Here is a 16839-nt window from a genome sequence, read left to right on the forward strand (position 1 = left end):
GGCTGTGGCTGCCACAGCAAAAAAAAAGTTAATGTTTTGTTTTGTTTTTTTGCGGTACCAGGGATTGAACTCAGGACCCTGTGCTTGCCAGGCAAGTGCTTATTCTATGAAGTATCTCCCCAGGCCCAACAACTGTATATGGTAGACCTAATCTATTCCAAGCCTTGTGTAGGAAGCTGGTTGTTACCCTTCTGGGATCACACATTGCAAGAGCCACAGAACAAGTACAAACATCCTCAAAGAATTTTTGAGTGAGCCATCGTGGTTGGTGTTACAAACCTGTAACCTCATCACTCTGGGAGGCTGAGGCAGGAGGACTGCAGGTTTAAACCCAGTCCTTGAGCGATTTAGCAATATCCTGTGTCAAAATTAGAAAAGAGCTCAGAATGTGAAGGCCCAGAACACACACACACACACACACACACACACACACACACACACACACACAGTTTTGAATGGGGTACAGTTATCTTCAGCTGTGGTAACTATGAGGTCTTCAAAAATGCCTACTTCAAAACAAAACACCTATTCAATAAGCAATGAGCAGGGCTGGCTAGAGATGTAGCTCAGCAGTTCAGCACCTGCCTAGCAAATGAGGGCCTGAGTTTGATGATTCCTGGTACAAAAAACAAAAACTCAGTGAACAATGAGCATTTGCTCTCCACCAGGAACTGTGCTAACTAGCTACTAAAATCAAGAACCTTAGAGTTACATAGCAGAAACTATCAAGAAATGCATTAAAATATTATGTGTCAAAGAATGCAGAGGGCCAGGGAGATGGCTCAGTGGAATACGCGCTTCCCTGGCAAGCGCAAGGGCCCGAGTTCAATCCCCGGTTCTGCAAAAAAGAAAAAAAGGAACACAGGCTTTCCATAGTTCAGCACTAAGGAAGAATAATTGAATGGAAAAAAGACTGTGCCAAAGCACACAGCTCTTACCTTCCGAGTGGGTCTGTCCATATGTTGCTTTAGCCTGACTTTTATGAGCTGCCTTCCTTCCCGTCTTCCCCCTCCCTCTCAGCAGATTTTATTTTTGTCTATCTAAAAGCCAAAAGACTCCAAAACTGGAGTCTGACCTGTCGGTATTACTGACTTAATTTCTTGGAGCCCGAGTTTCCCACTTACACAATGAAGGGATTAGATCACATCTAAGTATTGTGATTTTACAGGACGATACTGTCTTCTGCACACAGGGATGCCCGCTGCATCCACTCCCCTCTCTGTGCCACCTGGCAAACTGAAGACTCAAGTATCTTCGATTGGGTGGATGGGTGTGTCTGTCTCTTATCACTACCTTGTGAGAGGCTACGGAAAATGGCCAAAGAAATACAGATTTGGGATTTGAGTCGTGGCGCCTTTCCTTCCCCTGTAAGGCTTCAGTTGTTCACTTACGGGGAAAATACCTCAATTTGCATGTCTAATCAGTTTACCGGAATCAGAAGATTTGTCAAATGGTTTGGCACTTAGCAAGTGCTCAATAAATGGCACGTGCAGTACATCTATTAGAAGCCCTGCGATTATTGAATCCGAGAATTCGCCTTTGTTCTACGGAGCCAGACTGAGAGCTGCCTGAGGGCAGCGCAGGCTGCAAACGTGCCCTGCGTGCGTGCCCCGAAAGGGCCGGGCCCACGGGGACGCGACTCCAATTCCCGGGGGAAGGCCGAGCAGCGCGGACCCCACCTCCAGGAAGTGACGTCACGGCGACTAGCAGCCCCGCAGCAGGGTCGGCTGGAGCGCGGCGCGCGCGGCATGGCGGAAGCGGAAGGGAGTTCTCCGCTGCTGGTGCCGCCGCTGCCGCCCCCTCCCGGAATGGCGGAAGTGGAGGTGCCGACGGCGGCCGAGACGGACATGAAACAGTACCACGGCTCCTGCTCCGTCACCATGGACGTGGAGCGGAGCCGCTTCCCTTACTGCGTGGTGTGGACGCCCATCCCGGTGCTTACGTGAGTTTTTCTCTAGTGTGTGCGCGGGAACGAGGAGCGTTCAGGGAGAGGACGGGCCTTCGCGGTGACCTCGGGCGAGTGTGGACCAGCCTCCGGCCCCCTGCCCGCACCCAGCCCTTTTCGTGGTGCCGCTGCAAGGTGCCCGTCCCCTTCTCGGATGGGACACGCTCCCGGCTCGCGTGATACCTGGACTAGTCCGAGAGAGACGAGTATAGGGCGGCGGAAAGGCCAGGGGCTGGGAAGCTCGAGAGCTGCAGGCGTGCAGAAGGGGCGCCCAAACAGCTCTTGAGGAGACGCCTGCATTCCCTCACAGGTTTATGCACTCCCGAACAGACCCTTACTGATCACTTAGACCCAAGACATCCTGCTGCGTCTGGGAGAAAAAGTGGGGAGATTGGCCCGGGCCACCGCGCGCCTGGGATGTCAGCATTGGTTCGGTTGCAAAGCAGGTGCAGGTCCCGGGGCGTCTGCACTGGACCGAAGGTTCTGTAGAGAAGCAGTGTAAAGGTCAGGAGAGGAGCAGGGACAAGATGCTGCTTGCTGCCCTCCTGTTTCAGCCTCGGTGACTGGTGACAGTAACCGCTCCTCCATTGTGGGACAGTTTGTCAGTCTTTTACTCCCGTTTCCGCTGTTTCACCACCACTTTTAAGGTAGGAATTATCTTGACCCATGGTGAAGCTGAGCTTCTTAAGGACTGTCTTGGTCAAGGACCAGATCCTGAAAACAGGGACATTCAGAATTCAAGTCATCTGACTGTCTACTGTCTAATTTACTGTCTTTATGGTTTTTTTTAACTTAATGTCTTTCATATTTATATTTTTTCTTTTTGAGACCGGGTCTCACTATGTAGCCCCAATTGGCCTTGAACTCTCAAGGGTTGTCCTGCCTCGGCCTCCCAGGGATTACAGTCATGTGCCACCACGCCTCCCTTAAACTACGTCTTATTCCCTCTCACTAAGTGAAATAGTTTTGTTTCCTTTATCAAAAACAGCCAAGAAAGTGGCATGATGGTACGTGCCTGTAATCCTGCCTACTGTATAAGTACTGTGCGCGACCAATTGCTCCACTGGAGCATAATCCTGCCTACTTAGGGGGCTGAGTCAGGAGAATCAGAAGTTGAAAGCCAAATTAAGCAATGTAACAAAATCCTGTCTCAATAAAAAAGGCTGGGAGTGCAGCTCAGTGTTCCCTGAGTTCAGCCTCCCAGTACTGCCCCCGCAAAACAAAAAAAGACCAAGTGATGATGCGGGCTTATATATATGCTGCTAATCGTAAAATGGCTTTAATTTTTGTATTTTGCTTAAAATACTTGAATTGTTTCAAATGCTTAGGCATTTAAGAGCATCCAGGGCCGGGAGATGGCTTAGTAGAATAAGCACTTCCCTGGCAAGCGCAAGGGCCTGAGTTCAATCCCCTGTTCCACAAAAAAAAAGGGCATCCAAATCTAAGTTTTTAAAAATAAAATATTTAAGAATTTTTGTTCAATTCATTGTTCTTTTTTGTTTATTTTTTGAGACAGGGTCTCACTATGTATTTCAGGCTGGCCTTGAACTCACTATGTAGGCCCGGCCAATCTCAAACTCGAATTAGTCTTCCTGCCTCAGCCTCCCAAGTGCTGGGGTTACAGGTGTACACCACCACTCTCAGCTTAGTTTTTTTTTTAACACATTTGCTGAGACTTGCCTGTGTCCAGATCATTGTAGGTAGTAAGAATGTACAGAGTTGAATGAAGCAAATGTAATGTTTGCCTCCGTAGAATTTTTTTGTAGTACTGGAAATTGAACCCAGGGAGTGCTGGGGTATATCCCTACCAATTTGCTTTGTTTTGCAACAGGGATGCCCAGGCTGGGCTTGAACTTCTGATCCGCCTGCCTTAGCCTCCCAACCAGGTGGGATTATAGGCACATGCCACTATGCCAGGCTCTTACCCAGTTTAAGTTGTGCAAGTTTAGAAAGTAAACTAACAGTAAAACTTGTTAGTGGTTAGTGCTACAAAGAAGATTTATAATGTTAATGTATGAGTTTTTGGGAGAGATACTTAGGGAATGTATTGATTTTGCCAAAACCTATCCTATTATCCTAAGGTCTGTTTGGCCCCTCCTCATTTTCAAAAATACCACGTGTGACAGGGTTCACTGCAGAGAATGGTAGCAGCATGAGGTAGAGAGACACCACGACCCCCAGTCATCTGAACTAGAAGCAGCTCACATGCCATTTCTCCCCAGATCTGTGTGCAGAGGTATCCGTAAGACCAAGGGGAACCGCTCACGCTCCCTTCAGAGGACTTGCCCTGCAGCGGAACGAGGAGGGAGACAGCAGACTAACCCTTGCGAGGCATTTCAGTGTCACTGAAAGAGGACAGAACTAGGAACAGATGCGCTACAAGGAACCACAGCTCTATTGGAAGAGAAATCAAAGGAGGAAACTGAATCCAAAACTCTGTCTGCCCCTTCAGGGATGTTAATAATTCTGTATGAAAAGCCAGGCAATAGCTGCTGCTGCTGCTACCAATAAAAACAACCAAGATTGGGCACTTCCTCTGTCCTGGACTCTGTTCTAAAGATTTCATGTTCACATGAAATAAATCACCCACTGTTCCCTCCTCCAAGGCATAGGAAAGGCCTAGAAAGCAGCATGGGCCTCCTTCCCTGAGACAGTCTACCTTCCCAGTGGAGCTGTAGGGTCCATTCCAAGGATCTCCTATATAGTGGTGCTGAGCAGACATTGTCCACAAAGCAGCTCTGGAGCTTGCCTTCCGGGAGCTTCCAGAGTGACAGGCTACTTTGACGGTTGCTCTGGGGCTTCCACAGCTACGAGGCTCTGTTGTTTTCTCCAGCAGCTTAATACTCATTTCTGTTCCTTCGGCAGCTGCCATCACAGCTGTGGTGTGTGGAGCGTTGGTCAAAGCCAGACCTTCTTCAGTCAGATGAAAGGAGTCGGGGCCAGGGCAGATCCTGAGATTAGGGTCTAAGAAGCCAGGTGAGCTACTTGCCCATAATTCTGAGTGTCCATCCTAGGACTGCCATGGGTCCATGACAGCGTACTCCTTGTCAGTTCATTCAGCCAGGTAGCAAGCTATTCATCGACTACCTGAAGATAGTAACATTTACACAACTACCAAATACAAGGTTTGAGAGCAGATCCTATGTAATCCTTACACCAGCCACCTGTCCCAATACTTATTACCCTCCATAGAAAGACAGGAATGAATAACTTCCCATGACTACACCAAATCCAACATCAGAGCCAAACTCAGCTCATCTTCTGATTGGCCCATAGTAATTGTCTCGACTTAGGGAGCAGGTGTGACTTTTCAGTACCTGTTTACATAATAATCATAGCCAGGGGTGGTGGCAAATGTCCATCATCCTGGCATTCTGGGTAGTTGAGGCAAGAGGATCTCAAGTTTGAACTCAGTCTAGACAATTTGAGAGAGACCCTGTCTCACTGTTTTTATTATTTTTATTTATTTATTTATTTTTGGCTCCAAATGCCTTCAGGGCAGGTTTGGCTTGCTTGAGTTGTGGGGATCGAACCACAGCAACCTGAGCCTGACAGCTTTGTGGAAGCAGCCACAAAGGACTGAGCTAAGGGGCAGGCCCCCTCCCTGTTTTTAGAAAATGGCTAGAAATGGGGCTCAGTATGAAGGCCCTGGGAATGGGGGGAAAATACATATGTACATATACACTGTATATGCATATATGAGATCAGATAAGGGTAATTGGACTATTTGAGACATCATTTCTTTGTCTAGCTTTTTTTTTTTTTTTTTTTTTTGTGGAACCAGGGATTGAACTCTAGCCCTTGTGCTTGCCAGACAAGCACTTATTCTATTGAGTGTCTAGCTATTTATAAATGCACAATTTTTTAAAAAGTTACTAACTATAGTTACAGTGCTGTGTATAGAACATTAAAGGTTGTTCCTCCTATTAGCTGCACCCCTCCATTCTTACACGCAGGGCATTGGTTCATTCAGTTCAGAAGCATTTGATTGCAGGTGTATACCGGGTGCTGCTCTAAGGTCTGCTACAGTGAACACTTACTTGTTCTCATGGAATTTTTGTGGGGGAGACAGTATATAATTTCACATAATAGTACATGGATATTGTGAAGAAAGCGAAGCAGAACCAGGTGTGGTGCATGCTTGTAATCCCAGCTGTCAGGAGACTGAGACAGGAGGATTGCTATGAGTTCGAGACCAGCCTGGGCTACAAAGTGAGTTCAAGGACAGTCTGTACTGCATAGTGAGATCCTGTCTTCAGTGGAAAAAGAAAAAAAAAAAACAGTAACAGATCCGGGGTCTCCAGGATTGTGTGTGGCTAGCAGTCTCTGATCTGGCCTCCCTCCTCACATCCATCCTACTATTCTTTTGGCGGAACCAGGGATTGAACTCAACCTTTGTGCTTGCCAGGCAAGCGCTTATTCTATTGAGCCATCTACCCAGCCCCATCATCCTACTCTTCTTAAAACATACGCCATACTTTCCTGCTTTAGAGTTTTCTTTTCTACCTGTCTATATTCTGTCCTTTTTCAGGTCAAAGTTAAAAGTCAGCCTCGCCACAATGTCTGCTCCTGCATCTCAGCCCCATGTCATCACCTCCACCTCCCTAGCGAGGTGCTTCATGCTCAGCCAGGTGCCTTGAGACTAGGACTAGGCTGCTCACCCTGTGGGTCCTGCTCAAGCTGGCCCTGTCACCCCTCTTCTATACTTTCTGTACTGTGGGGGGTTTTTGTGTGGTTTTTTGTTTTTTTTTTTTTTGTTTTTGTATTCTATTTTGTTATATAACACACTGTAGGGCTGTGCTCTCAGGCTGCCACAGACCTGGGCTTCCTGCGTGTCACAGTAGTGTCTGAGATTTGTGGGGGGTTTCCTTTGTTTTCTTTTTGGCACCAGGTGGTGTACCCAGAGCCTCATGTGTGCTAGGCAAGTACTTTACCAATGAGCTACCTCCTCAGATGTTTTTAATTTTAGAGTCTTGCCAAGTTGCCAGTGTGGACTTGAGCTTGCAATCCTCCTGCCTCAGACTCCTGAGAAGCTGGGGCTGTGGGTGCACACCACCATGCCCAGCTGCCAAGGGCAGTTTTTGAAAAGTAAATCTCACAGGGCACAGTCACATGCACTTAAAATCTCAGCTGCTTAGGAGGCTGAGGCAGCAGAGTCACTTGAGCCTGGAATTTCAAGGCCACAGTAGGTAACGCAGACCCTGTTGGAAAAAATAAGTAAAAGGGCTAGAATGTAGCTCAGTGATAAAGCATTTGCCTAACAAGCATAAATCCCTTAGTTTGATCCTCAGCACTACAAATAATGATACCCAGGTGTGATGGTGCGTGCTTGTAAACCTGTAATCCCAACAATCCAGGCTAGCCAGGCTAGCCTGCCTAGCCAGCTTACGCTACATAATGAATTCAAAGGCAGCCCCAATTACATAGTGAGACCCTGTCTGAAAAAAACAGAACAAAGGAGGACACCATTTTTAAAAAGATTGGGAATGTAGCTCAGGATGAAGGCCCTGGGTTCAATCTGGAGAATCTAAAACCAACAAAAAAAGGGGCCATGGATACAGCTCAGCAGCAACAACCCTCCTGCCTCAGCCTCCTGAGTGCTGGGATTACAAATGTGCTACCACACCAGGCTTTTTTGGTGTTTTGAGACAGGGTCTCTCTGTGTAGTCCAGGCTGGCTCCTACTTGGCGGTGATCCTCTTTCCTCAGCCTCCTGAATGCCTGGATTACAGGTGTGCGCCATCACGCCAGGCCTCGCAATGAAAACAAATTTGTGTTTTGTTTTGTTTCTTTTTGGGGAAAAAAGAACTGGGGATTGAACTCGGGCCTTTGTGCTTGCCAGGCAAGCACTTATTCTACTGAGCCCCAGCCCCTAAATTTGTGTTTTGAGAAAGGGTCTCTATGTAGGTGAGGCTGGTCTTGAGCTTGCTTATGGAGCCCAGGCTGGCTTTGAGCTCAAGGTGCTCCTCCTGTTTCTGCCTCCCAAGTGCATGTTACACACCACACCAGGCCAGGCAATAATTTTTTTTTTTTTTTTTTTTTTTTTGCCGGAACCAGGGATTGAACTCAAGCCCTTGCGCTTGCCAGGGAAACGCTTTTTCCACTGAGCCATCTCCCTGGCCCAAAATTTTTAAACATCCATGGCTTTAAAAAAAAATTGAGGGGGGAAACCTATGAACAAAACTAAAAAAAAAAAAAAAATTGAGGGGGGGCTGGTGAGATGGCTCAGTGGTCTAAAGCACCTACTTAGAACAAGCTTAGCAAAGCACAGGGACTGCGGTTCAATCCCCCAGCACCACATGCCAGCCAGCCCCGCCCCCTGGTGGGCTGAGCTGGCCACACACACAAATTAATTAATTAAAAAAAATAAAGTCAGATAATGCAATTAAAAAAAAAAAAAATCGAATGCAGACACTGCCACTGAGCTATATCCGAGGCCCAGTTCTGTTGTCCTTGTTTTGAGACAGGGTCTCACTGTAGTTCAGGCTGGCCTTAAACTTACCACGTAGCCCAAGGTTGCCTCAAACTTGCCTAAACTCACAGCAATCCTCATTTAATGCCCTACCTGTTTAATGACTATTTGGACATATGACCCTCTGTTCAGTCTTATAAACTATCCTTTTTTTTGGTACAGTTCTATACATCTTATTTTTTTGTTCGTTTGTTTTATTAGAGACAGGTCTCACTGTGTAGCCCAGGCTGACCTTGAACTCATAGCAATCCTCCTGCCTCAGCCTCCTGAGTGCTGCGATTACACACATGCACTCCCATTGCCAGCTAGGGTAGTCACATTGGCCACAAGTCAAATTATGATATTCCCTTAGTCATCTCCATTGTACCACTGACACCAAAGCTTTTGTTTTGTTTTGTTTTTGTTTTTTGAGATAGGCTCTCGCTATGTAGTCCAGGCTGGCCTTGAGCTCACTATGTAACCCAGGCTGACCTCAAACTCATGGCGATCCTCCTGCCTCAGCCTCCTGAGTGATAGGATTATAGCTATGCACCACGCCTGGCTAAAAAGGCATACACTTTAAGAGTTCAGTTCAATGAAATGTTTTTTTGGTTTTGTCTTTTGTGGCACTTGGGGTGGAACACTGGCCTTGCACATGCCAGGCAAGTACCTTACCACTGAGCTATTCCTACATCCTGACTAAACTTAGTTTTGGCAGATGTTTCTGGCTGTTTTACTTAAAGGTGTTATCAGTGTTTTTGTGTGAGGCTTCATGGGCACAGGCATTTGTTTCTTTTTTTTTTTCTTTTTTTAAAAAATGTTTCCTTTAGGGCTGGGGATATAGCTCAGTGGCATAAGCACTGCCTGGCAAGTGCAAGGTTCTGAGTTTGATCCTTGGTACCGCAAAAAAAAAAAAAAAAAAAAAAAAAGTTTCCTTTATTATTATTTTTTTTTATGGTCAGCTCAGCCCACCCTGGCGGCGGGGCAGGCATGGTGGTGCTGGGGATCGAACTGAGGTCCTTGCATGCTTGCCTAAGCAGGCGCTTTAAGGACTTTTTTTTTTTTTTTTAAATTGGTGGCCTCAGGATGCCTTCAGGGCAGGTCTGGTTTGGCTTGAGGATATGGGGACAAACCACAGCATCCTGAGCCTCACTGCTTTGTTTATTTTTTATTTATTTATTCATTTACTTTTGTGGAACTGGGGATTGAACTCAGGCCCTTGCACTTGCTAGGCAAGCGTTTATTCTGCTGAGCCATCTCCGTGGCCCCACAAGCAGGCGCTTTAGACCACTGAGCTATCTCGCCAGCCCCCAGGCATTTGTTTCTGTTGGCGTGTGATCGCAGTAGCACTGCCAAGGCCTGGGCCAGTGCCCCGCTCCGGGCCCAAGCTCCCAAAGCTGTGGGAGCTGTTTACACCCCACCAGCAGTGGAGGAGGGCTGCAGCCGCTCCTCACCCTCCCCTGTGGCCACGCTGTGCCTTCTCGCTGGAGCCTCCCTGCTGAGCACAGGGCTGGTGCTCAGGTACCCTCCTCGGGCATCCCCACCCCTCTGGAGCACCCACATGGGTGCTCATTTCGCCGCATTATACCCAGTGTCTGTCTAACAGGCGACACACCCCCGCTCTATCCCTTAGCTGACCTTTTTCCTCATAGGTGGTTTTTCCCCATCATCGGCCACATGGGCATCTGCACATCTACTGGAGTCATTCGGGACTTCGCGGGCCCCTATTTTGTCTCGGTGAGTCCTTGTTCCGTCTGGCCCTCAAGGTTTGAAGTGTGCTGCAAGGCTGGCCTGTCTTGCTTCGATTTTTTTTTTTTTTTTTTTTTGGTGGTACCAGGGATCAAACTCAGGACCTTGTGCTTGCCAGGCAAACACTTATTCAACTGAGCTATCTCCCTTGGCCTGTCTTGCCTGCAGGAAGCTTCCTGTCCCGTCAAAACCCAGGAAGATGTAGATGGCACACAGCTCTGGCCCTCGCCTGTGCCCCCCAGAGTCTGACCCCTTGCCCCTCTCTTGCCTCCAGGACAAGCTGGAAGGGCACTGTGGCCAGAGGGTTCTTAAGTAACTGGCCCAGTCCTTTGTCCCTGCCCCTGGGGTACTGAGATGTGGGCAGGGTTAGGGCAAGAGTGGAGGCAGACCACCCAGGAAACAGGTCTCTGGACCTTCAGAAGGTGGGAGCCATGGTAGGTGGAGACCAGTGCGCTTCCTGGGGTGGACTTCTAGAATGAACCAGTTCCATTCTCAGTTCCCTGGGGATGGATCAAGACGGGTCCCATGGGCAGCTCTGGATGAGCACCCACCATCTGCCCACGTGCAGACAGAAGAAGGGGTGTCATGGCGCCAGCTTCTTTATATTAACAGTTGTCACAACTGACTTCACACAAGGCCTATCACTTTAAAAATTATTTCACTAGCTGTGCATGGTGGCGTATGCCTGTAATGCCAGCAGTCTGAGACAGCAGGATCAAAAGTTTGAGCCCAACCTTTGCAATTTAGTGACTTGCTAAGACCTGTCTCAAAATAAAAAAGGACTGGAGGCAAGGCTAAGTGCAGAGACCCAGGGTTTATTCCTCGGTACCCACTCTGGTGTGAATGAGATCAGGCTATAGGTAGAGAGGTGGCTGTGTGTGGCCATCACTATCGGGTCAGGAGGCCAGAGTGCAGACTTTCATGGCCAAAAGGAGCCTCCTGCCTATAGTCAGCGGCCAGAGAAGACTGACCAGGAACTTAGGCCAAGAGAGTTCCTTCCCACAGAAGGGCTGCTGTTGGCACATTAGGTAGCGTGCCAGCCCCCAGCAGGCCTGTGCCCCACTATGCCCACCTGATGTGCCCCCTCCTGTGTCACTGTCACTGCCCTTGAGCCACTGACCCAGACTTGTGGTCCGGCCTGGATGCTGGCTTCCCACTAACCTCTGCTCTTGTCCCTTGACAGGAAGACAACATGGCCTTTGGAAAACCCGCCAAGTAAGTGATGGCCCCCATGTGATGGCCCCAAGGTCAGGTTCCTCTTGCCCAGAGCAGCAGGCCAGGCCCTCTAGGGCACAGTATGAGCCAGCACGCTGAGGGCAGAATATGAGGGGAGCAGCCAGTGCCCACCAGGGCATAGAAGTTGTTTTATTTGATACAAAGTCTCAAGCAGTTCAGACTCATAATGATCCTCTTGTCTCAGCCTCCCCAGCACTGGAATTACAGTTTTGGGCTGGCAAGGCATATCCAGGGCTGGTATGGCATTCTGTGCCAGGGATTGAATGTGGGTCCTTGCACTTGCCAGGCAGGCACTTATGCCACTGCACTATCTCCCCAGCCCCTAGAAGTCTTCTTCAAAGCACCTGCTACACCAGCCCAGGCTGGCCTTCACCTGTAGACATACAGGCCTTGCCCCAGCTCAATGAGGTCATTTTCTGCTCCAGGGCAGAGGTGATGGAAGAGAAGGGACTTGTCAGGATCACACACTTAGGAAGTATAGTAGCAGGGCTCACAACCAGGTCTGTCTCCCTGTACAACCTGGACTCACTCCTCCCCTCAGGAGCAAACAGGCCATTTAAGGTGTGTGTGTAGGGGGTGGTGATCCCAGAACTCTGGGAGGCTGAGGCAGGAAGAACACAAGTTTGACCCTAACATTGACAACTTAGTGAGACTGTTTCAAAATTAAAAAGGACTGGGGTTGTAGCTCAGTGCAGAGGCCCTGGGTTCAGTCCCTAGTACCAGAGAACAAAAGTATATGAGGGGTACCATTTAGAACTTTGCTAGTGCTGCTTGGAAAAAGTAAAAGCTCAGGCCCTTGGAGAGAGGAGCTGATTTAGTTGGCGGCTTCTGTCTTCATTTCCTTCGTCTCAGGTGCTCACCCAGTGCCGGCGCCTCTGACATCCTGTTCTCAGAGCAGCAGCAGTGCCCCAGAGGATGCCGGGAGACAGGAGACGTGGGGGCTGAGGAGGGGTGGGTGTCCCACAGCGGAAGTGGCTCTGAGCAGAGTTCCCTGAGCCTGCTCTGACTTCCTCATGCAGGTGGAAGTGTAGTCCAGGGGCCTCTGAGTCTGGCATTTGCTGCTAGGCTGCTTTTCAAAGACAGTATTTATTTATTTATTTATTTATTTATGTTTTGGTAGAACCAGGGATTGAACTCAGGCCCTTGTGCTTGACAGGGAAGCGCTTATTCTACTGAGCCATCTCCCCAGCCTCTATTTATTTATTTATTTATTTTGAAGATCAGTATTGTAACTATTTCTTCTATTTATTTGAAGCACATTAAAAAATATTGGTACACTTTGGGAATTCAGTGGCACAAAGCACACTGCCATTAACTTGAGGACATTATATAGTTAAAAAAAGGAAAAAATGTTTTCCCATTTCAAACACTACATTACATAATTTTACCTGCCCAAACAGACCATTTTGAAATAATTAGGTCAGTAAACCTCTAACATCCATAAAAAGATAGCTTTCTTACTAAAATGCAAGAATTTAAAAGTAAAAAAAAAATTTTAAAGTAGTATCTAAACAAAAGACAGAACCAAACTGGAATGAAAGCCTAGATATCACATCTAAAATCCCGGGATTTTTGTTTGGGCCTTCATGTTCCTGTCTCCCTCCACCATTTCCTGCTGGAGTTCCAGGCCCCATTCCTTGAGGACCCTGGCCCTCCACAGGTCTTGCGTCAAAGTGTTTAGTGCGCATGTCACTTCCCATCATGGAACCAATTTTGATTTTGTTGGTTTTTGGGGTGGGGAGGTTGAGACAGGGTCTCACTATGTAGTGCAGGCTGGTCTTGAACTCGCTAGCCAAGGCTGTCCTCAAACTCATAGCAGTCCTCCCTCGGCCTCCTGACTGCTGGGATTACAGACACAGGCCACTGCACTTGGCTTTTTAAAATTTTTCTCTTTTTTTGCAGAACCAGGGATTGAACTCAGGCCCTTGCGCTTGCCAGGCAAGTGCTTATTCTACTGAGCCATCTCCCTAGCCCCAAATTTTTCAAAGACAGCGTGTAGAGTATTCTATGGTTTCTGGCTGTCTCCAGGGTCCTCTACCAGGCCATTTCCCCACACCAGGGCCAGAGGGCGCTGTGTCTCCCAGCACACCTGCCCTGGATTTCCGAGTCCTCACCCAGCTGGACACTCACAGGCTTCATCTCCACCGCTTCTCTGTCCCTTGTCCAACAGAAGGGTGGAGAGGCCTGCGGATAACCCTAGCTGCCAGGTGGGCCCCACAGTGAGCCACTCAAGTACCTGCATGGGGTGGTCCCTGCTGTATCTCCTGCATCACCCACCAGCATTCTGTCACCCTGTTGTTCCTTCTCAGTCACCCCCCAGTGACTTGTGTGTGGGACACACTGCAGTGTTGTGCCTTTCACTTTGCTCAAGCTGTTCCTCAGCCTATAGTAGCCTCCATCCTGTGAGGCTTCCCCCATCCTTCAGATTAGACTCAGGTGTCACCTCTAAAAAGCTTCCTTGGGCCGGGGAGATGGCTCAGTGGAATAAGCGCTTTCCTGGCAAGCGCAAGGGCCTGTGTTCAATCCCTGGTTCTGCATGAATAAATAAATAAATAAATAAATAAATAAATAAATAGCAAGCAAGCTTCCTCCTGTACTCTGTCTTCTTCCAGTGCAGGTTGCCATGACAAAATACCGTTGAGTAGGTAGTTCATAAACAATGGAAATGGCTTTCTCGTGGCTCTGGAGGCTAGGAAGGCCAAGCTCAAGGTGCCGGCAGATTCCCTGCCTGGTGAAGGCCTGCAGTACCTGCTTGTGTCCTCTCATCGATTGTGGGGAGCAGCCTCTCTCCCTCCTCTTGTGCAGGCCCTGATCCCCCTCATGAGCTTCCCACACACACATTGCCCAGTCACCTCCCCAAATCTCACCTCCTAATACTTCCACAGTGGGAGTTAGGGTTCAGCACCCTGTAACACCCCTGGCTACGTTCCATGGCCTCCCAGATCTGCTGTGGCACTGGGTTACCGTTGTCCGCTGTGTGGCTTTGTTCTGGAACTGGCTTACCTCCCAGCTCAGCATCTAGCTCTGGACTCTCACAGCAGCCATGAGGAGCATTCAGAGCTGAGAGGCCACAAGCGAGGTGAGCCAGTGCCCAGACGCCCTGTCCTCCTCAGGTACTGGAAGCTAGACCCCGCACAGGTGTACGCCAGTGGGCCCAACGCGTGGGACACCGCTGTGCATGATGCCTCGGAGGAGTACAAGCACCGAATGGTAGGCAGGCTTAGTGCGCGGGGGTTGGGACAGGAGATTTCCCCACCCTCTCCTAACTCACCCCTTTCTGGGCCTCCAGCACAACCTCTGCTGTGACAACTGCCACTCACATGTGGCACTGGCCCTGAATCTGATGCGCTACAACAACAGCACCAACTGGAATATGGTGACCCTTTGTTTCTTCTGCCTGCTCTATGGGAAGTACATCAGGTGAGCTGGGCCCACCTGCCCCTGCCCCTGGGCTGTCCTCCAAAGATCCCAGCCATTTCCAGAGTCCTTCAGTCATCTGGGACAGCTAGAACTGCAATGGCTCTAGAAAGCTGAGCTCCTAGGGAGGGGGTGGTGTCCGTGCTGGAGTCCAGCTTGTCACCTGCTCACAGTGGCAGCCTTGGGTAGCTGCAGTGACCTCTGTTTTGTCACTGCCCTTGGTAAGATGGGGGTGAGGATTCTGACTCCCTGGGGAGCCGCCTGCTCAGGTACTATAAGCAGACAGATCTGCACAGGGTTGGGTGATGACCAGGCCCATGAATCCCTTCCCAGGCATGACTTGTCGGAGGCAGGGTTCTGGGTAGAAAGGTCCATTGGTGGCCCAGGTAGACGACCTTTGAAGTCACAGCTCTTTACCTGTCCAGGACCTCACCAGATCCCAGCAGAGGGAGCTCAGAGAGGCTGAGTGAGTTGCCCGTGTCCTGGAGCGTGGCCACAGCAGCACCCAGACTGAGGAGCCAGCACAGACTTGGGTTATCTGCCTGCCTGCCAAGTGTTCCGCTTAGCTGTGCTCATCCCTAAAAGCCTCTGAAAAGGAGTCTGTTGGAGGTGTTTTCTTTCTTTCCTGAAAGGCTTTTAAAGGCCCCATGAAAAGGACATAGCTGTGGTCGCAGAGACTGAGGCAGAGCCAGAGTCGAGCCAAGCCAGCCTGGCACTGCTGGCACTTGCCCACTCCTGCCAGCGAGGCTCCCTAGGCCACATATGGCTTCCATCCCCAAGCTGAAGTTCTTGGTCCTCACCTAGTAATTGTGTGTGAGCCGATAGGACCCACAGTTTGGACATTACCAGGAGCTGAGGAGCCTCCACAGTGGGCACCAGGCCATCCATGTTGACCAAGTTTGGGGCTAAGGGAGCAATTCCAGGAGCTTCTTGGGGGCTAGTGGCCCCATCAGGGCTGTGGGTGGGTGGGACTCGGCCCTGCGCCTCTCACCCTGCTGTTCTTCCTCCATCAGCATCGGGGCCTTCGTGAAGACCTGGCTGCCCTTCCTCCTCCTCTTGGGCATCATCCTGACTGTCAGCCTAGTCTTCAACCTGCGGTGATGGCTGCCAGGTGGCCCCAAGTCACTGGGCTCCTGAGGAGGCAGTGCCACCCTTTGGCCCCAGGTTTTTTCCTCTTCAGCCCTAGGAGAGACTGTGCCTGCCATGTAGGACCTGGGGTCTGGGATGGGGGACAGAAGTGCTAAGGACAAGCGTGGGGCAGGGCTCTGTGCTTGCTGTGTCTCAGTGGCTTTTCAGGAGCTCCTTGTCCCCTCCCTCTGGGCCTTTGACCCACCCTCCTTGCCCGCCTCACCACCCTCTGTAGAGTTTTTCCTGCCACAGTGCCCAGTGCGCACAAGGATCCACCGGCAAGGCCACCCTGTGATGACCGCTGGCACTGGCCTCCAGCCAGGTGGGACACGAAGATGCCCATGAACTGAGCTACCCAGTGCCTCCCCAGTGTACTCCAAAGTGATCAGAGGGGCTGGACAGGCTCCAGCACCCTCTGCTCTCCCAGGGCTCCCAGGGCCCAGCTCATCTCCCCCTGCAGTGTGGGGCTGGGCTGGCATGGTGGGTGGTGCAGTTTGGGGAAGCTGACTGCAGAGCAGGCAGTGTAGACTGCACTTGGCCCCAGCTGGGGGATAGGCTGCTTGCAGGCGATGGCACCATAAGTCCCAAGTATGAGAAGAGGGTCAGAGCAGCCAGTGCCCTCATGGAGCTGGGAGGGGCTGTTCCTCCCACCTGACCCCACCCCCATTTTCAGAATGGTGGGGATGTTCAGATGGAAGCTGGTTCTGATGAGGGGAGAGTCGAGGCTTCCTTTAGGACCCAGCCCTTGTCCACCTCCTCCCAGGTCTGTGACATCTTGTCAGTTGCCAGAAGGGCCCTGTGCAGCCGCCTCATCCCCTGCCCTATGGACTCCTTTGTGAGGAGCTTCCTGGCAGGACAATAAAGAGCTTTGAGTCCAGGGTGTGTTACTGTTTCTCCCTCTCGCCTCAGCTCCT

The 16839-nt window shown here is 50.0% G+C and overlaps 1 protein-coding gene across 4 annotated transcripts; it reads left to right on the forward strand.

The window, feature by feature from the left end:
- Positions 1-1726: 1726 nt before the first annotated feature.
- Tmem222 (transmembrane protein 222) lies at positions 1727-16802 on the forward strand. 4 transcript variants are annotated; one of them, XR_002818421.1, is made up of 7 exons: positions 1727-1942; positions 10048-10132; positions 11328-11359; positions 14494-14590; positions 14670-14800; positions 15811-16247; positions 16689-16802. XR_002818421.1 is itself a non-coding variant. In XM_004642864.2 (6 exons), the coding sequence occupies exons 1-6, from the start codon at positions 1749-1751 to the stop codon at positions 15896-15898; spliced, it is 627 nt and encodes a 208-aa protein (XP_004642921.1). In that variant the 5' UTR covers positions 1727-1748; the 3' UTR covers positions 15899-16802. The 4 variants fall into 4 exon arrangements, 2 of the variants coding, with proteins under 2 accessions (XP_004642921.1, XP_023558856.1); XR_002818422.1 differs by having other exon boundaries at positions 15811-15961; positions 16161-16802; XM_004642864.2 differs by having other exon boundaries at positions 15811-16802.
- Positions 16803-16839: the final 37 nt, after the last annotated feature.

The sequence above is a fragment of the Octodon degus genome, unplaced genomic scaffold, assembly GCF_000260255.1.
Source record: "Octodon degus isolate 3935 unplaced genomic scaffold, OctDeg1.0 scaffold00163, whole genome shotgun sequence".
NCBI lineage: Eukaryota > Metazoa > Chordata > Mammalia > Rodentia > Octodontidae > Octodon > Octodon degus.

Excerpts from the sequence above, each read along its gene's own strand:
- Tmem222 (XM_023703088.1), top strand. The coding sequence starts at position 1,749 with ATGGCGGAAGCGGAAGGGAGTTCTCCGCTGCTGGTGCCGCCGCTGCCG. Across the intron at positions 10,133-11,327 it reads CGGGCCCCTATTTTGTCTCG|GAAGACAACATGGCCTTTGG; the intron begins GTGAGTCCTTGT and ends GTCCCTTGACAG. Across the intron at positions 11,360-14,493 it reads GCCTTTGGAAAACCCGCCAA|GTACTGGAAGCTAGACCCCG; the intron begins GTAAGTGATGGC and ends TGTCCTCCTCAG.